This window comes from Aulonocara stuartgranti (genome assembly GCF_965226115.1).
Source record: "Aulonocara stuartgranti genome assembly, chromosome: 20".
NCBI lineage: Eukaryota > Metazoa > Chordata > Actinopteri > Cichliformes > Cichlidae > Aulonocara > Aulonocara stuartgranti.
The window spans coordinates 21,077,772-21,103,363 of NC_138956.1; the positions used below are offsets into that span (position 1 = coordinate 21,077,772).

Consider the following 25,592-nt stretch of genomic DNA (forward strand, 5'->3'; position numbering starts at 1 on the left):
AGATGTGAACTTTTTTTTCTTTTTTCCTCCCTTAAATACACAGTGGAACCTCCCTTCTTCTGACCTACTTCTTCCCCAACTGGTCGCGCAGCAATTACATGCTTTGTGTTTTGCCTACGTGGGTACTACTTTCAGGGAGTAAACGTGAGAGACGTGAGAGATTTGAGGTTGTACTTCGGTCGTGAGAAAAAAGCTAAGATGGCGTCTCGTCAAGAAAGATAGGATGGCCTGAGGAGAGTAATGATGTTGATCGGAAAATGACTGATAACGACATAATTGACAAAGTTTGAGAACCTCGTTTAGTATTAAACGAACATCAGCAATCCATGTTTTGAGCCCGTATGCTTGACAGACCGGAGTATATGGAGCGCTGAAGCTAAAAAAAAAACGGTCAACTTTGCTAGCAGCGGTAGCTAGCCAACTGGACCGAGCACAGCTGGCCATCGTTAGCTAAGCCACCAGTCATCACAACAACAGAGGAAGGAGAGCGGCCACAATCCCTATCATACCCCGGGACATCGAGGTGTCTTCGGGTCAGTCACGGGAATGCAGCGAGATGTTGTAGTGTAATCAGATCAACAGATAACTGCATATCAACTTGCATATATACGATTAATGTTCACTAGCTGCGTGTTGGCGTCGACTTCAGCGACATTATGTAGGTTAGCTGGTCTGCGGCTGTAGTATTGACTTAGTTTTTTCAGCCGCCCAGTTAGCTAACTAAGGCTAGTTACCTACCACTGTGGGTGGCGATGGGACGGAGCTGAGAAAAAAAAGTGCAGGCCTCGGTGCTAGCGTTTAGCCACAAGCTGCGTTATCGCCTCTGATAGCCGGACAATAGACACAAATAGAGTTCCTAGGTGACAGAAGACGAGAAATGAATGACACATAGCTAACCCACTATAAATAACGGAACTGGAGGCATTTTCTGATAATTTATTTCTGTCGTTACGCTTCTGGTTGAAGGTAAGGTTCGTTTAAACGGCAGTTATGTTAAGTTTAGTTGGTAGAAGCTAACAGTTGTAACCTAATAGTTACATGTGTTATTTAATAGTGGTGTTTAGATGTTACTCTTTGGCTTCTGTAAAGAGGTTATTGTATTTGTCATATTTAGTAATCTAATCCAGCCCACTCATGAGTGGTGATAGCTGCAAGGCCTTCTGTATCTGAGGGTTCATGGCCTCCACGCCATTGTTTGGGATTAGATGGATGTGAAATATGTTACTGAAGTCCCAGCTTCAAGTTCCTTTTCTATTTTTATTTTAATAAAATAATTTTTTTTTTTATTTTAATAAAATAAAAATAGAAACGTTGAAAAGCTAAGGCACTAGATTGACACTTTTTGCAGGCTGGTACAGATATTTAATGTACACATTGACAACAGTGCTTCTTGATCATTTTCATATAGAAATTACTCGTGTGTTTTATCAAATTTAATTATTCTTGTGTAGCCCAAATGATAAAGAAGAACTTAAAACCTTAGCCCCTTCCAACACTGGGCCTTTAGACCTACCAGACCATGGCATTTGTTTTGTTGTCTGATGATGGGGGAGGGGTTTTTAACAAGGAGCACTTCAAGGGTAAAAAACAAATCATAGTCCTGGGATTTCCCAGCATGATATATGTTATTATTAAGAAATGTGTAAACTGTTGTGAATACTAGAAACAGTGTTTTCAACATGATCATCACACATCTGTATATATGTAAACCTGAGAGCAGAATAAGGAAGTGATGATTTGGCATGACTAAGCAAATAGGCTATTTGTGCACGTATGGGTCTTTTTTTCTGATGTGCAAGTACAATTTACATATCAAAGATTTAACCTGAAAGGGGGGAAGTTGACATTCCTGAATACCTTTGCAAAAATTGACGTCACCAGCCCGCCCACTTGTTCTTATTTTCTGTCAGTGAGAACATTTAATGAAGTATTCAACATGTATGTAAATATGATGATGACACTGAGTTATAGTTTTGTGAGTATTCTTGACTCTGGAGTGTCCTGTAGTATCTATAAAAGGTCATTAGGTCATGAATTGGGTCCGGGGGTATTCAAATTGCTGTGTGTACACTAACAGACTCATGTACATAAAATATTTTTCACATTCCGTATTATTGCTGCCATGCACATTACTAAGTGGGCTAGAGTTTATTAACTTGTATGAATTGACAATTTCCCTATTGTCAGGGCGATGGAAGGGGAAGAATTTGTGCCTCCTCCGGAGTGTCCAGTATTTGAGCCGTCATGGGAGGAGTTTCAGGATCCCCTAGGCTACATCGCCAAGATACGTCCGATTGCAGAGAAATCTGGGATCTGTAAAATTCGTCCTCCACCAGTAAATACTTGCTTATACTTGGTTTATGTTGTATTTATGTATTTAATTATTTTTCTTCAATTTTATTGTCGTTTTTAAATTCCATGACTCTGGAATTTAAAAACGACAATGTACAGTATTAATTAAAATGTCTATGTATGTTGGTCCTGAAGGAGGATTACACTTGCGTTTAGTTGTGTATATGTCCACTAAATCTAATTAGCTTTTTTTCATTCATATTTAGGGCTTGGTCAAAAGTTATGCAAATAGGAGCTATTATAAGTGCTAGTCAAATTACCTGCAGTGGTGTTTTTTTTTTTTTGTTTGTTTGTTTTTTAATCTGTATTATAATTTCTTCAGAATTGATAAGAGCAGATAGGCCTATTATTGTGGACAGCTTGAGCTTCACTTACTCTTAAGTGAAAGACCTTAACCATCCTTTCTGGTTAAAGCTGTGCCAAGTTCTTGAGCCCAAAAGCCATTAAACCCAAATAAGTCCAAAATAGGCTCAGTGTTCCCTTTCTCCCATGCTCTTTTATTCTTTTTCTTACCTCTCTGAATAGTCTGTTGCAAGATATAGCACAAGTTTGATTTAGCACATAGGCACACATGTTCTAATTGAATGTCTTTCCTACTAAATAGGACTGGCAGCCTCCATTTTCAGTGGAGCTGGATAGTTTTCACTTCACACCTCGTATTCAGAGGCTTAATGAATTAGAGGTGAGTCCCCCCCCTCCCCCCCCTTTTTAAATTTCTTTATTTGTCAGTAATTTATTTGGGTGGAAAAGGCTATAGTAATTGTGGTGTTTTCCCCATACATCGGTTTTTAGGCGGAGACAAGAGTGAAGCTTAATTATTTGGACCGCATCGCCAGATTTTGGGAGATCCAGGGATCTTCTTTGAAAATTCCACATATTGAAAGGCGCATTCTTGATCTTTTCAGCCTGTCAAAGGTGAGTATAAATAAAAAAAATTTTTAACTCAAAATATATACTTCATATATATATATATTTTTTAAATTGTTCAGTTTGTAAAAAGTATGGGTAAAAATATATTTCTGCCAAAGATTGTGACGGATGAAGGAGGTTTTGAGATGGTCTGTAAGGAGCGGCGCTGGGCTCGCATTGCGCAGAGGCTTGGCTACCCTCCGGGCAAGAACATCGGTTCTCTGCTGCGCTCACACTATGAGAGGATTGTCTACCCCTATGAAATGTTCCAATCTGGTACCAGCTTGCAGGTAATGCTCTACATTCTGGTCTCTTGGTACATGGGGTGATCAGTTAATAGACAGCCTTCAAATTGAGTTTATCTGTGAATATTATTAATAATTTTTTTTTCTTTCCTTAAAAAAACCAAACACTTACCAGCACTGTAAGCCGAAGCACTATGATGGGGAAGATGTGGACAAAGAGTACAAGCCTCACTCCATTCCCCTACGACAGTCAGTGCAGCCACCCAAAATCAGCAGTTACGGACGCAGAGCAAACCGCTGCCAGCCTGATGTGAGTGAGACTATCAGTCCTTAATGCTCTTTGAGTATATTTGCATACCTCTGTGACCAATGACTCTGTTGATGTGTATTTTGGTTACATAAATGGCATTTGTTGAATCACATTTCCAAATAGGCTTGCTGCCTCAAAAAGAAACTGTCCACCACAGAAAAAGTTGTTTGTAAAGCAATGCAAAACTCGTGTTGGTTTGGTTAATCTAGTCTGTTTCAGCAGCAGTGTGGTTTTAATGTAGTCCAATTTAACCTGTGTGTGTGTGTGTGACCACCTGGTATTCATGTAGTTTTCAGGCAGCCTGATTGGGCTTATTTATAATTATAGAAGGGAAGAAAATGTGACTGTTGTGACTTAAAAAACTTCTTATGTAGAAAGTGTTGTGGTCAAAATAAACAGCAGTACAATCAGCACTGGTTACATTTACTGGAAAGATGCATAAAATTAGCAAGTGCAAACCTAAGAAACTTTTCTAGGAGGACTTAAATTATGCAACTAAATTAGATGTTTACTTTGATTTTTCTATCTTGCATTACAACATTTTAAATCTAAGTGTAACATAGTTATCTGCACATTTTTATTGTTCAATCTAGAAGTAACAGTGAATTCAGAAGCCTGTTCCGTCATGCTTAAATTTTAGTGTCATTTAACAGTTCACTTTCTACTTCTGTGATAATTTTGCATAGAAATAACAGTGCTTCCATCACTGCAGGCACACCATTTACACTGCAAGTGTTTGAAAATCTTATTGAGTGGACCATGCTGTCATGCTACTGTTTCCAAGTCCTTTATGTACCCATGTGAATCAGTTGTATCTGGAAAATGAGAGTGCACCCAGAGCGCATCATAGTTTGCTTATTCTCCATCCTGTCGCGCTGCTTTGCTTTCCTCTGCTGTCGCTCCTCTTTGCACTATTACAGTGGGGCAAAAAAGTATTTAGTCAGCCACCGATTGTGCAAGTTCCCCCACCTAAAATGATGACAGAGGTCAGTAATTTGCACCAGAGGTACACTTCAACTGTGAGAGACAGAATGTGAAAAAAAAATCCATGAATCCACATGGTAGGATTTGTAAAGAATTTATTCGTAAATCAGGGTGGAAAATAAGTATTTGGTCAATAACAAAAATACAACTCAATACTTTGTAACATAACCTTTGTTGGCAATAACAGAGGTCAAACGTTTACTATAGGTCTTTACCAGGTTTGCACACACAGTAGCTGGTATTTTGGCCCATTCCTCCATGCAGATCTTCTCGAGAGCAGTGATGTTTTGGGGCTGTCGCCGAGCAACACGGACTTTCAACTCCCGCCACAGATTTTCTATGGGGTTGAGGTCTGGAGACTGGCTAGGCCACTCCAGGACTTTCAAATGCTTCTTACGGAGCCACTCCTTTGTTGCCCGGGCGGTGTGTTTTGGATCATTGTCATGTTGGAAGACCCAGCCTCGTTTCATCTTCAAAGTTCTCACTGATGGAAGGAGGTTTTGGCTCAAAATCTCACGATACATGGCCCCATTCATTCTGTCCTTAACACGGATCAGTCGTCCTGTCCCCTTGGCAGAAAAACAGCCCCATAGCATGATGTTTCCACCCCCATGCTTCACAGTAGGTATGGTGTTCTTGGGATGCAACTCAGTATTCTTCTTCCTCCAAACACGACGAGTTGAGTTTATACCAAAAAGTTCTACTTTGGTTTCATCTGACCACATGACATTCTCCCAATCCTCTGCTGTATCATCCATGTGCTCTCTGGCAAACTTCAGACGGGCCTGGACATGCACCGGCTTCAGCAGCGGAACACGTCTGGCACTGCGGGATTTGATTCCCTGCCGTTGTAGTGTGTTACTGATGGTGACCTTTGTTACTTTGGTCCCAGCTCTCTGCAGGTCATTCACCAGGTCCCCCCGTGTGGTTCTGGGATCTTTGCTCACCGTTCTCATGATCATTTTGACCCCACGGGATGAGATCTTGCGTGGAGCCCCAGATCGAGGGAGATTATCAGTGGTCTTGTATGTCTTCCATTTTCTGATGATTGCTCCCACAGTTGATTTTTTTCACACCAAGCTGCTTGCCTATTGTAGATTCACTCTTCCCAGTCTGGTGCAGGTCTACAATACTTTTCCTGGTGTCCTTCGAAAGCTCTTTGGTCTTGGCCATGGCGGAGTTTGGAGTCTGACTGTTTGAGGCTGTGGACAGGTGTCTTTTATACAGATGATGAGTTCAAACAGGTGCCATTCATACAGGTAACGAGTGGGGGACAGAAAAGCTTCTTACAGAAGACGTTACAGGTCTGTGAGAGCCAGAGATTTTCCTTGTTTGAGGTGACCAAATACTTATTTTCCACCCTAATTTACGAATAAATTCTTTACAAATCCTACCATGTGGATTCATGGATTTTTTTTTTCACATTCTGTCTCTCACAGTTGAAGTGTACCTCTGGTGCAAATTACTGACCTCTGTCATCATTTTAAGTGGGGGAACTTGCACAATCGGTGGCTGACTAAATACTTTTTTGCCCCACTGTATGTTGTTCTCTGATCTGTTTCTTGCACTTTCTCCAGTCACTCAAGTAAATGCACAGTATATTTTTATTTATTTATCTTTAATAATTTTTACTAATCTACAACCCAACTTTTGGACAAACCTACATTCACATCTGCTTCTACTTAGATGCAGCATGGCTGCCTGTAGATTTTAATTTTCTTTATTTTTTTATGTGCATTTTTATTTTGCACATTTAAGTTTGAGAACAAACAATTTCGAAAATTAATGTGTGCAGTTGTGACGAGTTAACTGACGGTGATTACTGCCTAAGAATGTCCTTTATATCCTATTCAATGCATGGTTTTCTTTCAGCTTTTATACAGCACTATACTGGGATTTGAACACGTCCAGTTTTGAGCACATGTTCAGACTTGGGCTGGGTAATTTGTCCCCAAAAATCATATATTAAATATTTATACTAAAAGTGATATATGCCTCACAATATTCTTCAGAAGCAACAGGGGGGATGTCAAAAGCATTTTTATCACCAGGTTGCTCAACAAAAAATGTAATAATATTAATTTCATGGGTCCTATTTAAAAGCAGTTTGTTTCTCTGCCACAGTTTACTACAATTTCCAGGAAACTCTGCACTTATTTTAGAGACCCAAAACAGTTTTCACTTAGAGTTCAGTGTGTGTGTGTGTGTGTGTGTGTGTGTGTGTGTGTGTGTGTGTGTGTGTGTGTGTGTGTCAGAGCTATAATTGATATTACCTTCAGTCGATATACAAAAGCAGGCAAGAACACCCAACTGAAGTCATTTGTGGCTATGGACGAGGTTGATGGCATCATGAATTTTAGCCATCTATAAGAAATCGATATCAGTGTAAGTGTCTTCACCACTTTACCTGCTGTCAGACAAATCTTTCTGACAAGAAAGGGAAGCTGTGACTCCACCAGACTTCACTGACAACAGCAATTTCAAAAAGGTCACACAGAGTAACCTGCTACTCTTTGTTTTATACTTTAAAAAAATCACTGCCTACCAGTCTGCACTGTATACTAAATGCAGACTGATAGTTTTGAAGTTGGTGACTGACTCTTAACATTGCTTATACAAGTCATCATACTTGGTTGACTTTTGCGACATGGACCTTAAGTCCAGGCGCTTCCTTCCAAGCCCCTTAGACTATGCTGAACTTGATGACTACAAACTGCATAGACATAAACCTTCAAATTTTCCCTCCATGTGGTAGGTGAACTTTGAGAATGAGCATGAGTTGGAGGGTTCACAAGCACAGCTTTATTAAAAAAAAGTCTCTGTGTAAAATAATTGATATCGCGCTATGTCAATATAAACAATATTGTTTAATTCTGTATTTACAAATATCTCTATCTCTCTAGAAAAGCTAATCTAGAAAAACTTCATTTTTCTAGACTGCATTCCAAGTGTCGTGCAATAAAACAAACCTCAGCTAAAATGGCAATCCTCAGCAGCTCCTATTAGATCTAAAATTTTACATCCTACATAAGATGTGATCCTGGACTCATAATGTCCCACTGGGTTTTTTTTTTCCCCTCTACAACTACTGGCTGTTCTCTCCAGGCTCTCTCCCTTCCTCTTTCATCTCCTGTTTTCCTCTTGTCTTAGTTTATTGTTGCTGTTATTGTCTCCCTTTGCAGGGTCCAGAGGATCTGGCCCCCCATCCTCTCACCACTGGCTCTCAACTCATCTCTGCGGTACTGCCTCTTGAGCATATGAGCTCCCTTTACGTCCCCACTCTTTTCCTAGACCACCATACCCCCTTTGAAGTTGTCTAAATGTTTGATTTTTTTTTTGTTTTTTGTTTTTTTGTTTTGTTTTTATAATTAACCACTAAAACATTTTCATTAACATGCAATCATCCCTTCTCAGTGTGGGGGTGCCAGCCCATAATATGGTCACAGAACTGTTGCCATAAAAAACCTTCTCTTGTTAAATCTCCATATTGATTTACACTGAATGCAGAGAAACTTCCCTGACTTCTTTTCTTCTTATTTAAGCCCTTTGGTCTTTTTCTTAAAATTGCTCTAGGACTATGAGACCGTGTAGTCTCATCTTGGACGGAAGTGTTTTATAATGCTATCGATGTGTTTCTAGACATTATCTTATTTTAAAAATTCAAGGGGATTGGACTTTGAATACAAGAATGACACTGCTGTTGAGAACCATTCTTCCAAGGCCCTAACCAAATAGGTTCATTATAGACAATATTGACAAACAAATTTTTCTAGTCTCGTTTTTGGGCTGTTGTGCTCTCTAGTCTTCTCTATTTCACTCATGCTATTTCTGTGTGGTAGTAATTGGCTTGTGATGCTTTGTTGCTGGGATGTCTGTGTGCCTTTTCACTTGCGCTGTGTTGGCTTGCTCCCTCATTACAGCAGTTAACAGTGTGACTGCATGTGTTCTTTTTTTGAGTGCACTCACACTGAAGAACCAGCTAGGTTTAATTTAATAGGGTTTTACTTACCAAGCACTATATTTTGACAGCAGACAGCGAAATATTGGATTCTTAATGCACTCAAGCACTAAAATAAATAAGCGCCATTCTGAACATATTGTTGTCGTCTAGGTGGTTTTACCCATTTGAGATCAGGGGGCCTGTACTATGAAGCAAGTGAGGCATATCCAGTATGTCTGTTCTTTATTTGGCTTCACTTGCCCTATCTGCAGTCGCACTAAATCACACGAAGGTGTCTGTCAACTCAATAAGGCAACCCGGTGTTTTTCTGTCTAGTGTTTACAGCATATGTGATTGCAAAGATTAACAGGTGCAGTGTTTTAAAAAAAAAAAAAAAAAAAAAAAAAAAAAATCTAGAAATATATTTGCTCTAAAGGCTATTTCTTAATGCTCCTCATGAAGGAAAGACTTTAGATAATTCTTTAAATTATAGATGCTTTCACAACATGCACTATATTTGACAGAATTGATTAGTCACTAGCTGGTGGTGTTTGTTGATGTTCAACTCTTATTCCCAAACATGACCTGCTCTGTTAGAGGTAGCTTACCATGGCATTAGAAACACACTATTGGGGAAATTATGTTTCAGCAGTGGTAGCGTGTGGGAAGTCCATTGGCAGCTTTGGACTGCTTGTCTACCTGCAGAGAGCATCTGTTGTTAGATGGGGCAGTAACAAAAATATGCGGTGCAACCGGTCCGAGGGCTACTCTTGTTTGTGTTCTGTTGTTGGTCTATGAGCCAGCCGTGGAGATGAGTAAAAGTTGTAACATACAAAGAGCTGAAGTGAAAAAGTATTAAAAAACAATGAAGTGCTCACTGTAGCCACTGTCTGTATTTTATTACTTGTGATTACTTTCTGATCTTATTCTTTTTGTCGCACTCCTCTCATTCCTGATGAGCCCTCAGTGTCACTCACTTCTCTGGCCCACTTCTCGATCTCAATCAGATTTCGACCAATACGCAAAGTTATCCACATTGAGCAGCATGTAGTTGGGGTTTTGAAGGACTGCATGGGAGTACTTTTGTGCTGGTTGAAAATCCTTCTCTATAGTCAAATACTTCTGCAAACAGACACAACCGTGGTAGCGTAAATTAAGCATAAGCGGTGAATAAGCTCAAAGACTTTAGCTCCATAGTTGAACCTGAAGCCCAAACTTTGCTTTGTAGTACAGGCCTCAGATCAAAGAGTGATAGCTCCACAACCTCAAGCCCTTTTCATCTGCTTTGATATCTATTGCGTTCAGTCCACAGGGTTTGGCTGACTGAAAAAGGTGCTTGCATTGTGCACAAGGACAATATAGGTAATGTTTTAGGTGGCCAAAGCTACATTTGTCAGTTAAAGGGAGTACAACTGCACACAGGTGGCAAATATTTTGAATCCTTTTTGATTAAATTTCTAACTTTTTTTCCTTGTAATGTCTTGACCTCTTATCTAAAGAAATTTTGAGTCTTTGGTATTGTTTATTTACAGTTTTTGTGCTGTGATTGGCAATAGTATTGGTATGATATGCAAACATGAACTGTCTTGTTGGAAGACAGGTTGTGGTTTGAATGTGGTTTACTGGATTCTTAGTGCACACCTGTGTGCAAAAAGTGGGGGTTGAGCAAGTTTTCACCAAATCCTTTCATGATTGGGACTGACTGAGGAAACCTCTTAAATGGATGTTATGCGAAGACGTTATGTTTGTTTGGAATGGCTGTTCTAAACAAGAAATGCTTTTGTGTCTTCCCTTTTAAAAACAATAATTCTATTTAATTGTGACATTACGGCCTGTTATGGTTTTGTCAGCGTTGCTGATCATGCATGTGTTTTGTGCAGACTGAAAATCTGATCACTGTCCTAAAATATTCACCCCCCCATTAATATTATGTGCAGGTAGTATTTTGATTAAATTGGATTTCTCCATGTTCTAAACCTCCCAGATGCAATATAGTCCAGAATGTGGCTACACTAATTTGTAGTTTTCATGTTTTGCTGTAATGTGATGTCATTTTTCTGCAGTTTTTCTGAAGTTTAAATCATCCAATAGGAATGGAAAACTAAATAATATCTGTTTTTGGGATGTTTTAGTACAGCTTTAGATGCTAAAATGGCTTATCTTTGTTATATGAGCATGAAACTTTGTGTCTGAGATGCATTCCTGCCTTTGACATTGCATTTCAAAATCCATTTACCCTTTTAAAAAATAATTGTGAATGGCAGCCCTAATCTACTCTGTATGTCTGCTATTGATTTATTTTTGTGTTCTCACCCGACTCGTAAAACCAATAATCAACCTGAGTTGACTAAATAGATGACATAACTTAAAATCCTTACCAGTGCCCTCCACTTAAATGAATGGTTGCATCTGCTGTTGTGTGTGATGGTGATGGGTCTTAACCTTTAAGCTTCACTGTGATGTAGGTTAACTTTTCCTTACTTTCTAACCTAGAATAATCCCTTCTTGTGATGCATTGCTACGCTCTCATGTTTTTAACTGTGTGTTCTGCTTGCTCTTTGTGCTTTGAGGAGTAGCTGCTGTCTGTTTCTTGCTTTCTGATTTGTAAAAGACTTCTTCTTTCCACAGCCTGAACCAACAGAGGAAGACATAGAGAAGAACCCAGAATTGAAGAAGTTACAGATTTATGGTGCAGGACCTAAGATGATGGGACTTGGACTGGTGGCAAGGGACAAGGGCATCAGAAAGAAAGGTATCATTACTATAACTTTATTAAACAGCTTTTTTAAATTTTTGTATTGAATTTTGGCTTTTATATCTTGGCACTAGTAATTCGAGGGGGGGGAATGGCATGGCACCAGTCAATAATTGGACAGTTGAATAAATGGACATATTGTGAAGCTTGTTTTTTGTGTGCTATAATCATCCAGTCATCTCACACAATATAAATTTTACTTGTCTTGTGATAAATGACCACATCTGACTCTGAGCGATTCTTCCTCCTGTTTTTAGATGAGTTGCCTCAAACTGTTACTGTCAAGGACAACATACCACCTCCTTTGAGTGACACCTCAATCAAATCAGAGCCCCTGGACCCTCAAGAGAGACAGAGTGATGGGAGCTCATCAGGCCCACAGCTTCCTCCTCCTAGTGTTACAGTAAAGATGGCAGTGAAGAAAGAAGAACCAGCGGAAGAGAATGGGAAAGGACATAAAGAGGAGGAAGATGATACACCTTGCACCAAAATGACAATGCGCCTTAGACGCAATCTCAACAATCCTCAGTGTGTAAGTAGAGTTAGTGATTACTCCATTGTGGCAGTTAAAATTGTGATAAATGTGATATCTAATTACATTATAGCATAAATGATTATTCAGCCCTGTAAACAAGGTAGATGGTATTCTTTAGAACTTTTGCGAGAATCACTGCTTTGGTTCCCAGGAACCTGTTTTGCAGATGTTCGGTTCAAAGTTGGCATCATTTGGCTCCAAGCCTTGTGATTAATGTTATTTTAATCACCGACTTTCAAAGGTGGATTCTTTTGTGTGTCGGATGTGTGGTCGGGGAGACGATGACGAGAAACTAATGCTATGTGACGGCTGTGATGACAACTACCACACTTACTGTCTACTACCCCCACTTGCCGATCCTCCCAAGGGCAACTGGCGATGCCCTAAGTGTGTGGCAGAAGTACGTAAGAATGTTTAAAAGCATGTGTTTGCCTTTTAATCTGCAAGACTCTTAGATGTTTTGATTTTCTTTGTGTCATCTTGTTTTGTTTTTTGAATTAATGTTTTTAGGAGTGTAAAAAACCCACAGAAGCCTTTGGCTTTGAACAAGCGACACGGGAGTACACACTGCAGAGTTTTGGGGAAATGGCAGATACTTTCAAAGCAGATTACTTCAACATGCCTGTCCATGTGAGTGTATCATTTGCTTTTCATTATGAATCATGATTCCCCCTTCAGCGATTAAAATGGAGAGAGGCTAATCTCTAGCGTTTATATTTTTTGCCTGTATAGATGGTCCCCACTGAGCTCGTAGAGAGAGAATTCTGGCGATTAGTAAGTAGTATTGAGGAAGACGTGACTGTTGAATACGGAGCAGACATACACTCCAAAGAGTTTGGTAGTGGCTTCCCAATGAACAATGGCAAGAGGAAGCTCACAAAGGAAGAGGAGGTACGTGCATTGTTTTTCTTATTTTCTAAGCTCAGTTTTTCATTGGCAGTCTTTGTTTGAGTGATGATTGCAGTATCCGGCTTTAGATTAACTGTTGAAAATCTTGTCAACTGAAAAAGCCGGAAAGTAGTTAGTGTATCCACAAAACACCACTGTAGAATGGATTTTGGGTGAAACTAATCCCCACCTAATTCAGAGTTAAGATGATAAAGGTGGAAAAAAAAATCACAAACATCCTTTAAAATGTTTCAAAAGTAAAACTGCAGCTACATCATAAAACGTTTTTGTGCTAAATGTACTACAACAGACGCTTAAATGAAAATTGCTGGTAACCTACAGTGAAGACACATCAAAGCTGCTGCTGCACATGCTGTGCGTTCCATGTAATTCTACAGTGTGACGTTTATTTACATTTTCGACTGATTTACTTTCTTTATAATAATTTTTGTCAAAGAAGTCAATTATAATTTGTCGCAGTTCAAGATTATTTAAGTAAATTACTTCTTTTGATTTTACCTTTGGTCCAAAGTACAACAAATGTTTTTAAATATAAATATTTATCAGTATTTAATTGACCAAATGTTTTAATTGAGAAGGAAATGCTGCAGTTTATTCCATTTGGAGAGACAGACACCAGTGTATCTTTGCCATTTTTGCTTTAAAATACTAAATGTTGCCAATCTCTAATCATTAAAGTTGTTCATAACGATGTTTTTTGTTTGTTTTTGCTTTCTTTTTGGTCAGGAATATGCCCGCTCTGGGTGGAACTTGAATGTGATGCCTGTGCTAGAGCAGTCACTCCTGTGCCATATTAATGGAGACATCTCTGGGATGAAGGTGCCATGGCTCTACGTGGGCATGGTGTTCTCAGCTTTCTGCTGGCACATTGAGGATCACTGGAGCTACTCCATCAACTACCTGCACTGGTACAGCATGCTCAATGCATTTGTTCAGGAAGCTTTTAAGTGCAGAGACAGTATGTCATTTGTACGTGTACTTTAGAGAAAGACTAACTTTGCACTCTCTCCCCTTCACTCCCCATGTATCTTCCATCTCTAGGGGTGAACCCAAGACTTGGTATGGGGTTCCCTCTATGGCAGCTGAGCGACTTGAGGAGGTTATGAAGAAGCTAACACCAGAGCTGTTTGAGTTCCAGCCTGACCTCCTGCATCAGCTGGTCACCATCATGAACCCAAATATTCTCATGGCTCATGGTGTCCCGGTCAGTGTCACATCAAATCACATACACCAGTGTTTCCTACACATGGAGTTTACTTTAGTAGGCCTCAGAGGCATTTAAATGCCCCCCACCCTGTCTGAAAAAACATCACCATCCACGATTAGACAATCAGTTTGTTTTTATTTTGAAAGTTCAGTCACTGCTAGACATCTCACACAGGCTGACTCAGACATGATCACAAATATTGAATGTGTATTTAAAAGACATTTTAAAATGAATTCAATGTTAAATGAGGCTAAAACAAGTGGTGGTTTGCATCATACAAAACATTGCGCACACCCAATGTCATATTATCAGTTTGCCAAGTGTGGGTAACGTTGACATTGTTAGCAGAAGCGGATTAACGTCCTCACACCCATGCAAAATGTGGTTATGTATTGCTCTGGTTGAATGGTTACAGCGGGCATACAGCTGCACATTTTCTACTTCAAAGTACAGACAAGCAGCAGTAGTTAGTGCAGCTGTTTTCCACCTTGCCTGTTTACAGCTTCCTGTCACACAGCAAAGATTCCCCTGACAATCTCTGTATGGGGGTGCTGTGGTGGGTGGCATCCTCACATCTCAGAATCAGCAGTACAAATGTTGTTGTGCATTAGTAACATATCAGTTGTTTAACATACTATTGTCATACCGTAGTCATTGATAATCTTCTGCTCTGTTAATTGGCTGGGCACTCTAACCACACTTTGTAGCTTGTTTATGTGCCACTGATCTCACACTGGCTACACTGGAGAAGCACTGATTGTACTGTCCAAGTATTTGTCAGCAACTTGCAGAGTAGGGCTGTTTGATATAACGATATATATCTGATGACGATATGAAAACGTCTATCGTTTCATATTACGCTATCGTTTGTTTCGGGGTGACGCAAAATAAACTGTTTACGGCAACAGACGCACAAGTGACTGTTTTTATGCGTTGTCGTTAGCAACAACAATGGTAAAACCATCGCGTGGCTCCGCCCTCCATCCATCCATCCATCCATTCGCTTCCGCTTATCCTTTTCAGGGTCGCGGGGGGCGCTGGAGCCTATCTGCTTGTTTATTTTTCACATGAACCTTTCAAAATAAATCTGAAGATCCTGTTGAGATTTTTCAAAATAAGCTGAATCACATAAAATAGTATGCAGGGTGTTTACGGATGATAAGCTAAAAAGAGTCGTCAGGTGCTAAAAAATAAACTTAAGAACAGGCTTTTCCTCGCAGCACGCCATGTAATAAATACTCACAAAGGAAAATTGCGGCCATTTGAACTTGCATAACACTCGACTCCAGGTACATGACGCCCAGCTGAAAGCACTTCACACAAGTTGAGTTGACTGAGATTCACAGAATTTACTGAAAATGTAATTTTTGTGTAATATATATCGTTGTCGGACGATAAATGTCTTCTATTGGGATATCAGATTTTGGTCATATCGCACAGCCCTATTGCAGAGTAAAAACATGTAATTTTTGATTGTTAAATGTCTTTGTGGTGCACAAATAAACAATTGCTCATATATGCATATTATATACTGCCCAAGCATCCATCTGGGAAACAATGTACACACGTTAGAAAGATTTATGTTTTTAAATTGATTGCTGTGCTTCTGATTGGCAGGTTGTCCGTACCAATCAGTGTGCTGGGGAGTTTGTCATTACCTTCCCCAGAGCCTACCATAGTGGCTTCAATCAGGGATATAACTTTGCAGAAGCTGTCAATTTCTGCACTGCAGATTGGGTATGTGTGTTTACGCTGTCCCAACTTATCATTTCACATTGCTCCTTCAATATTGCACGATCAGTATCACTTTTCTCTGTCTCTTTCAGCTGCCTGCTGGTCGTTCCTGTATTGAGCACTACAGACGTCTTAGGAGATATTGTGTATTCTCCCATGAGGAGCTCACCTGTAAAATGGCTGCTAGCCCAGAGAAGCTAGACCTTAATCTGGCTGCAGCTACACATCGGGAAATGTTTATCATTGTTCAGGAGGAGCGGAAGCTCCGAAAGAGTCTGATGGAAAGGGTGAGACACAGAAGCAAACTTTATTTTACTCACATATAAGTAAATAATGCCTCAGTTGAATAATATTTATGTATTGATGATTATTTATTGTTCATTTAAGAATATGGGAAACTTCGTTTCTTGCAGGGCATTACCGAAGCAGAGCGTGAGGCTTTTGAGCTGCTGCCTGATGATGAGAGACAGTGTGATAAATGTAAGACCACATGCTTCCTTTCTGCCCTGGCCTGCTCAAACTGTCCCGAGCGCCTGGTCTGTCTCTATCACACTCAGGATCTGTGCAACTGCCCCACTGAAAAACTCTACCTCAGGTATTTGTCAGTTGTTGTTGTTGTTGTTGTTGTTTTTTGCTTGCACGTGTAAATACAATTGCCATAAAATAAATACAGTGGTATTTTTCTTTTCTAATACATCTACCATCTGTGTTGTTTTCTGTTATCTCTTCACTCTGCAGGTACAGGTACACCCTGGATGAGTTATTAGCCATGTTACATCGATTAAAAGTTCGGTCGGAGTCCTTTGATTCTTGGGCCAACAGAGTAAAAGAGGCACTTGAACAGGAAGAAGGAAACAAAATAGGTGAGGAATCAGCATTAATTACATAAAGCCTTGAAATTTCAGTAAAACATAATCATTTCAAAAGACGATACTAACACCAAAGGCCTGTTGAACTGCAGAAATTGACTACTTGGAGATGCTGAAGATGGAAGCAGCAGAGAAAAAGTTTCCTGACAATGAGCTCCTCAGAAAACTCAACACTGTTCTTAAAGATATAGCACACTGCCAAGAGAAAAGTACAGAGCTCCTTAGCAATTCAACAACTAGGTAAGATAGAATCCAAGCTTAAGTTTTGCACAAAGCGTTAGGTTGTATGCACTGACATAGTTCTGTTTTTTTAGTGAAAACAGGATGACTCTGGACGAGCTGAAGTCCTTGGTTGAGACGATACAAAACCTGCCCTGTGTAATAAACCAGTTGGAGGGGGTCACGGTGAGAATTCAGAATTATTAAGAAGTTAACGTAACATTTCACACAAAACAAATAATCTTCTGGGGTTTTTTTTTTCTTTTTCATATTTATGTAATTTACAATTAAAACCTCATTCACAAAGGCTTCAGCCCTTGTGATTGTGAATAACTATCTGACAACCGCCATTCATAAGGGAAAAACCTGTATTCCCGGAACAGTTGCAAGTGGTTGCTAGCTAGCTGTCACTATGTGAAAGTGGTATACTACTCCCCAAGCAGTATTGAAACTTAAAGTGTGAGTCAAACTAGAAATTGATAATGATCGCTGTTAAAATAAAAGTTGCAAATTACTACTTGGAAAGTAAATGCCTAGTGTCTTCATGCAAACTACAGGCGACCTCTATTGACTAAAGCAGTTAGCAGTAACGACGTTTGGGCAGCACCCTCTTTGTGACCAGTTTGATCCAGCAACTTGCCAGTCTGGTGGGGAATACACATTTTTTTCTAGTTATCTGTGCTTTTTCAGGGGCTCACAGACTGGTTTTTGTAGCTGTGTGACTGAGATCTAAAGAAAAAAATCTTGTGATGAGTCTCTGTTTAAAAGTGTGAGTGATGTTAGCCTGACCTCGGTACTCTCTCATTCTTCAGACGGTTCTACGGGCAATGGAGGATTTCCAAAGCCGAGCTCAAGTATTGATCAATGACAAAGATTGGAGGAAGGACTCGCCACCCCCTGAGCAGTTGCAAACCTTGTTGGAGGAAGGGGCCAAGCTGCCTGTTTTGGTTCCAGAGTGTAATTTACTCCAGGGGCTAAAGGAACAGGGCCATTGGTTGGCCAAGGTGAGGTGCACCCTTGGGACAGAAGAAGGTGAGAGGCAGGAAGTGACGTTGGATGTGTTGAGGACCCTGATGGAAGCAGGCTGCAATGTGCCCCAAAGTGTGTCTGTGGAGACCGCCATGGCAGAGCTTCAGGAGCTACTCACGATTGCAGAACGTTGGGAAGAGAAGGCACAGATCTGCCTCGAACAAAGGTGAGACGGGCGAATCAGGCCAGAGAATTTACATTCCCTGCCATAGTGAGTGTTATTGTTTTACAAGTGTTTCTGTCTATTCTATCAATGAATTTTTTGGGTTCTGATCTTCCAGGCAAAAGCACCCTCTCTCCACCCTGGAGGCAATAGTAAATGAGGCCCAACTTATCCCAGTCACGTTGCCCAACATTTTGGCTCTACAGGGGTGCCTTACTCGAGCTCGGGCATGGGTAACAGATTTGGAGGAAATTCAGGTGAGGAAAAAAAATATCTATGTTCTTTTAGCTTACCTCCCACTTTAATGGTTTGACTTATACTTGAAATACCTGCAATTATTAAATAATGTTTGTGTTGTTGTAGAATGGGGAGCATTACCCATGTATGGATGATTTGGAGGGCCTGGTAGCTATTGGCAGAGACCTACCAGTCTTCATGGAAGAGCTGAGGCAGCTGGAACTCCAGGTGACCAGCGCACACTCGTGGAGGGACAAGGCCAGCAAGACTTTCCTGAAGAAGAGCAGTCAGCACAGTCTACTAGAGGTCATTTAGAGCTGTCCTATACTGTTTTTTTTTTTTGTTTTTTTTTTTGGCATTTATTGTTGAATCGATAAAATAGATGTCTGAATCCCAAAATTGAAAGCAGAATACTTACTAAACAAATAATTATCTGAATAAATTCTTGTGTGTTGAGGTTGTACTAGTTAATTTAATTTTGGTTTGTACAGCGCTGTGACCTCCATGAAATCATTAATTAAACTTGGCGTTCGCCCCCTGCAGGTATTATGTCCATGTGCAAAAAGGAGAGAGAGGCGGGATCAGGCAGGGCCGCCGGATGATCCTTTGGATGACTCTGATACCAACACTCTGGGACTCTCTGCTCAGGACTTGAGGGACCCTGCAGCTATTGTGAGTATTCAGAATATGATTTTGTTTTAGTTTTTTTTTTTTTTTTTTTTTTTTTTTTTTTTGGGGGGGGGTGTTTTTTTTTTTTTTTTTCAGTGTTTAAGTTCCATCATTATTAATGCTTTTTTATGCTAAACTGGTAAATCTATTTCCATGCCCTGTTTGTAGGTGATGGCTTTCAAAGAAGGGGAACACCAGGAAAAGGATGCGCTATTAAGGTTACAGAAGGTGAACATGCGTAAATCTGGACTTAGCATTGCAGGTTGTAAGGAGGACAAGGAGAATGGGAGCTGGGATGATCCCATGGAAACGGACACATGCGGTCTCTCCAAGAACTCTGTAAAAGACAATGGTAACAGAAACCACACCCCTTCCCAGTCAGTCTGCGTGTGCTCTGGGCAGCCTCGTGCGCCTCAGTTACGCTGCCATCTCTGTAAGGACTGGTTTCATGGTGGCTGTGTTCCTTTCCCCTCCCTACTACCCTCTTCTGGACCACCAATAAACCCCCTTTGCTGGTGGGACTGGGACTCGCGCTTCTTGTGTCCTCGGTGCCAACGGTCACGGCGCCCGCGCCTAGAAACTATCCTGGCATTACTTGTAGCCCTGCAGAGGCTGCCCGTGCGTCTGCCTGAAGGTGAAGCACTGCAGTGTCTCACGGAGAGGGCCATCACTTGGCAGGGCCGAGCTAAGGAAGCACTGGAGACACCTGAGGTGCAGCAGGTACTTCACAGGCTGCAAGAACTCAAAGAAACTCTTCATCGTGAACCAGAAAAGGAGAAGAGCGTGGAGAAGGAGACAGAAGGGAGTTCGGTTATTGTTTTATCCGACTCGGAGGGAGGTGAAGGAGACGACGGTGTCATTGATTTAACCGAGGAGAATTCACCTAAAAAGAACACAAAGGAAAGCAATGGCACACAGGTAAATTCCTCATATCAACTTCTTGTGTATTTTTATATTAAACCAAATCTGAGCTGTCCAGTAGGGCAAAATCTTTAATATGTTTATGTGCCCGTTTGACAGGGTGGATGTGAAAATGGCATCAAAAAGAAGTCAAATGTTACAGGTGAGGTGGCATGTTAATTTTAATTTAACCAAAAGTCAAGTTGTGCACTGTACTGACTGTGTATCTGCCTTCCTTTCAGGTGTAGGGTCTCTGCTGGCCCTGCTGCCCTTGCTAAAAGGTCAGGTAGTGGAACTTTCCCCTGACACCAGGGTCCGGCTGGAGGAGCTGCAGCTAGAAGGAGATCTGCTGGAGGTTTCCCTAGATCAGATGCATACCATCCACAGAGTCCTGCTAGCTGCCTCTGATCCACCCAGAGAAACACTACACACACTCATACAGGTACTGGAAAATAAAGTGACTGTATAGTTCAATTTTAATCTTCCAAAACTCATTTGTTTTCGATGTGCAACTAGAACCAGGACCAAAGCACAAAAAGACTAACATCATGTATCTCTGGCCCCAAAGAATGTGTGGTGTTGGTCTTCTTTGTGCAATTCCTTATTTGAAATGCATTAAGAAAAGAGTCAAATCTTAGAGTTTGAAACCCTGTAAATTGTCAGGTGTTAAAGTTAATACAGTTTTACAGGCAAAGGTTCAGTTCTGGCTAATCCAAAATATTACATCACTGTATTTACTTGAACTTGTGCTTCCATGTACTTCAAGGGCTTTTGGGATAGACGGGAAAGGCAGGAACATTCAGTCCAGGTCTCTGCATTAGCCTTAGTACATCTAGGTCAAATGCTTAACCCGTCATCAATATTTTTATATTTTACTAAAACGCTTACTTTAATTTTACTACAAAATGTTGCAGTTGAAGCCTCTGTTATCGTCTCTGTTCAGTGACACAATGTTGTGTGTCTGGCATCTACTTACCTGTAGATATGTGGAATAGCGGAAATCTACGCATCTAGAGTGCGACCAAATTGGTCGCACTCTAGATGCGACCACATTTTTCAGTGGTGCGACTATTAAAAAATAAATAAATAAAAAAATAAATAAAAAAATTGGTCGTGTGTGACCAACTGTTCGGGTAACAAAAAAAATAAATAAATCTCTGCAACTCTCCGTGTGGTCAACAACAGACACACATTATGCCCCTATTGTGGACTAAACCAATCAGAGATAGTCAGGGGCGGGACCTCTCTGATTGGCCGTGGTCCAGTTGAAAGTGCAGGTGGAAGAGAGAGGTGAGTAGCTTGAATAAAGCGATATCAATTCATTAACGGATTCCACTCAAAGACGTAAACACAGAGCGGACCCGACACATCAGAATCAGCTTTGTCTTTCTCGGCTTTCTCACCCGACGTCCCGTAGACGGATACGCTGTCGGAGCTTAGTGATTCTGATGCGTCAGGTCCACTCTGTGTTTACGTCTTTTTTGCACTGATTTTGAGCTGCAGGTTTTGTCTCTCTCCAACCAAAATTCGCAGAGCCAGCAGCAAAAGAAGCAGCAAACTGCGCTTCACATTTGATCAATGTCGTCATAAATTCCCTCTGACTTTTGTGGATTTGCTTCCACCACGATAAAAATTACACTTCATACACAGCTCTCTGTGTACTTCAGGAACAGTTTCCCGTCTCAAATCTGTTTTCTGCATTATTCATTCGCTTATTACCCACCAGTCTAACGTTGTTGTCTTTTTCTTTTTTCACTTAAATGACCTTGGACAAGAAAGCCTAATTTTTGCTGTTCAATACTGAAGAAATGTTAACTTCTTAAAATTATGCAAAATTGCAGAATATTGTAGAATATTTTTAAGGTTATCTGCTATAAAAAGCCAGACCAGGAAAATCTCCTTCATGTTTTTCTGTGTTTTATTCTCAGTTACTTTCACACAAAGGCATGTGCTGTGATGTTCACAATTCTGATGAAGTCTCACATGTATCAGTACTGATAAATGATCAGAATTATATTTCTGACTGTCTGAGGCTAAATTGAATTGAATCAGGACTTTGAGAACCGGAATCGAATGGATTATAGAAATCAGTGATGATACCCAGCCCTAGTGAGCAGCCTACGCCCGACAGAAGTGGATGTAGCTGTGGGTAATGAGAAAAGATGAAAAGAACGATTGATAACTTTTTTGTTAAGTTAAGGCCTGATCCATCTGAAATTCATAGCCAGTGCTCTGACACAGTGCCATCAATCTTTGAACGCTGAAAAAGCACAGTGTATCCAGAAAACGCATTATATGCTGCAATAAATGCAGTGCCCAAGTGTCCCCTCTCCCCAGTGCCTTTCAGCAACAGACAGCAGCAAACAGATTGTCAGAGGAGGCCAAGATGATGATTAAGCTTAAAATTTTCTACAATATTGACAAAGCACGTTAAGCACAAGTTTGTTAGTTAATCATTTAGAAATGAATATTATCTGTATGGACTCTTCCCCCCCCCCCCCCCCCCCAAAAAAAAGAAAGTGCACATGTAAAACTGCAGTGATAAGCGATGCGGTTGAAAAATTTGAGTGCGCCTAACTTTTGTGCCGGTACGCCTACATTTTTAAAGTTAGGCGTACCGGTGCACCCGTGTCAAAAAGTTAGTCTAGAGCCCTGATGATTATTATTATTATTATTATTAATTTTTTTTTACATTTCTTTCATCATCTCTCAGATTGAGCTTGAAGAGCAGAGACGAGCAGGCCGTGGGCGAACCAAGGACTCCAAAAGGAAGAGGAAGAGCCACAGAGGGGGCAGTGGGGACGGAGGACAAAGGTCACTGGATGCCTCGGAGACAAAGAAAACCTGCCCCTTCAGACACACCCCCTCCCCTGTCCAGACCCATCCTGAGGTATCATATCCCCTTTCTAGATTTTTCTTTTTACCTTGAAATGCATAAAGTATCTTAGTGTTAACCTTTATTTATTTTTTTGATAGATTTTGTGATGCAGTCATCGTTGGAGCTTCGTTACAGTCAGTTAGCCTGAAAAACTGAAGGGACAGGGGCTTTCTGTGCCAGAAGACTGTATCAAGTTACAGAGAGATACAGGACCTCCCCTGTGCTCTGCTTTCCTTCTCACCCCTCATTTATGCATTCAGACACTAAGAGTGGTGACTCTTCTACACTCCAGTATCATCCATAACACCGCAGTATCTCATTTGTCCGGATTTTTTATTATTATTATTTTTTTCTTTTTTGTTGTTGTTGTTGTTCAGACTCTCAGTCTTACCCAAACTTTATTCTCCACCTTCCCTGGACGAATTCTTCCTGTGAACATAATAAGACTGTGCTTGACAGATGTGAGACTTGCCGTAATAGGAGTGTCTTTGGTCTAGAGTTGTCTCTGAGGTCTTTCAGTATGCTATGTTATCCCAACTGTGTTAAAAGCTAGTTTAAGCGAAGCCTGTCACGAGGACCGGCATTTGCAGTTTCTCTTCACTTGAGTCACTTGTTGAAGTTGGATAAGCTATGGGTTTATTTTAGACTGTTGTTTGGGCATGACTCCTGAAGCTGTGCTGCAGTAGAGGATTTTGACTACTGATCTGAGACAACGGCGCCATGGATACACTTTTTTTTTCTTTTCTTTTTTTTTTTGTAGTTGTTTCAAATCTCGTGTTTGATGCTGTTTTGAGGGGACATGCATTCTAAATAAGTAAATTTTGGGAAGTGTTAAAAACAGGCATTAATGTTTTTGGTGCTACTTTCCCAAAATGTACCTCCACACCTCCTGGCTTCCTCCCTCTCTTCTTCCCTTCTATGCTCTATGCTTTTTTTTTTTCCTCCCATCCTTTTGACTCCCGGTTTTATTCCTCCCTCTGTCATTCTCTCCCTCTTTGCAAGTTAAGGTTAACTTCACTGTAACTCACTTTATCCCAATATATTTTGTTTCCTTTTGTTCAGATGATTATTATTATATTATTATTATTATTATTATTATTGATATTGCAGACACACAGATGTCGTGAGTTTGTGTATAAACTTTTCATTTTACTGTTGCCTTTTGTTTCTTTTCACTCTTGTTAGAAAAATAAAAGGTTTAGAATTGTTTAGGAAACATGGACTGATTTTTCACCTTGTCCTTCTATAGTCATAAAAGCGCTATATATAGAGATGGTATTTTGTTTTTGGGAAAAGATTTACACATAAGTGCCGACCAACAACATTTTCAGTTCTATCTGGAGAGAATTAAGCCTGTTTATTATTATTATTATTATTATTATTATTATTATTATTATTATTATTATTATTTTGTAGCTGTAACATATAGATTTCCTATAAATGTAGTTAAACACACTGATTAAGTTATTATTATGGAAGAACTGCTGTAAGGATTCACATTCACTACATGTGTTTTTGTGCTTGTTCAGAAATGTCTGCGAATGAACAAATTATTAGGAGATTGAACCCAGCAGTCATGGGAAGAGAGGCAGGTAACAGAGGAGAAAGACAGATGCTCACATGCACATCTATTGCTAATTAACCATTAACACTAACTGGAGTATCTGGAGAGAGCCTGTGCAGATCTGGGTAGACCATGCAAGTGCCCCGTTTTCAGAAAGGACCCAGGTGGCTGGATTTGAACCTAGAATCTTCTTGCTGTGTGGCAGAGCTGACTACTGCACCACAGTCAGTATATAACACTGACTATTTCTAACTTTCCTTTTGTGAAAACCAATTTGAGTCGAAGACCTTCAGAATGAGCGATGGCTCTGATGGTTTTTCCACTCATACTGTGTTACAGCAGCAGGATAAAGAATAAAAATAGTACATATGCAGTACTGCCACCACTGCATAGTGAGTGCATTATAGTATGAGAAATTTAATATTCAAATTGAAACTTTTCTTTGAAGTGGATCTTCATTGTTATTGCCATTACTAATTGGATCGCCCCTCACCCTCAACCAATTGCAGCAGATGGCAGCCCGTCCCCTCCCCTGGTCCTGTCTGATGTTTCTTACTCTTCAAAGTGAGTTTATTCATCCCACTATCACCAGGTGCTTGCTCATGGGAGGTTATGTGACGGGGTTTTTCTAATTCAGCAACAACAGTTTCCTCAAGCCACTTTATGTAAATGTCATAGAATCATCATGTAATATCATTAACCAAAGCACAAACTTGTTTGGTTGAACTGAATGTTATTGAATGTCTTCATATCATATTTGCTCCATATAAGTCTTGTTTCTTCCATAAGAAACAAAGCAAAAATCAAACCTTTAATGGCACCAAATAATTTTGAAATCTCACTCCTCTTCGTGCGTCCCTTTATTGGCTTCCAGTGAAATTTTGAATGCATTTTCAAATGTTATAAATTAACCTCCTAGGACCTGGCATCCACATATGTGGACATCACATTTTGCATTAATAAGACCAAAATACTCAATTTTGCTCTACAAGGGCCTGATATCCACTTACGAGGACATTATACTGTTACTGTTCTATCGAAATTTTAAACAAATATCCTCATATGTGGCTGAGTTTTCTTACAAACAAAAATTGTGTAGAAAACAAAAAAATCTATCGATCATCCGAATCAGCCCAAATATCAAAGGGAAATTAAAAATGCATGCCGTGGAAGACTTCGGGTCT

At 40.2% G+C, this 25,592-nt stretch overlaps 1 protein-coding gene across 3 annotated transcripts; it reads left to right on the plus strand.

Annotated features, from left to right (window-relative positions):
• On the plus strand, positions 1–24,060 carry kdm5c (lysine demethylase 5C). 3 transcript variants are annotated; one of them, XM_082519685.1, is made up of 29 exons: positions 1–533; positions 2,188–2,335; positions 2,957–3,034; positions 3,145–3,267; positions 3,381–3,551; positions 3,682–3,816; positions 7,983–8,039; positions 11,369–11,492; positions 11,753–12,027; positions 12,272–12,430; positions 12,541–12,660; positions 12,763–12,921; positions 13,666–13,847; positions 13,981–14,143; positions 15,764–15,883; positions 15,973–16,167; positions 16,294–16,475; positions 16,619–16,743; positions 16,842–16,989; positions 17,064–17,154; positions 17,781–18,163; positions 18,279–18,417; positions 18,524–18,703; positions 18,941–19,069; positions 19,235–19,984; positions 20,087–20,129; positions 20,209–20,408; positions 22,680–22,856; positions 22,943–24,060. In XM_082519685.1, the coding sequence occupies exons 2-29, from the start codon at positions 2,192–2,194 to the stop codon at positions 22,949–22,951; spliced, it is 4,761 nt and encodes a 1,586-aa protein (XP_082375811.1). In that variant the 5' UTR covers positions 1–533; positions 2,188–2,191; the 3' UTR covers positions 22,952–24,060. The 3 variants fall into 3 exon arrangements, with proteins under 3 accessions (XP_082375811.1, XP_082375813.1, XP_082375812.1); XM_082519686.1 differs by lacking the exon at positions 1–533 and adding an exon at positions 540–966; XM_082519687.1 differs by lacking the exon at positions 7,983–8,039 and having other exon boundaries at positions 2–533.
• Positions 24,061–25,592: the final 1,532 nt, after the last annotated feature.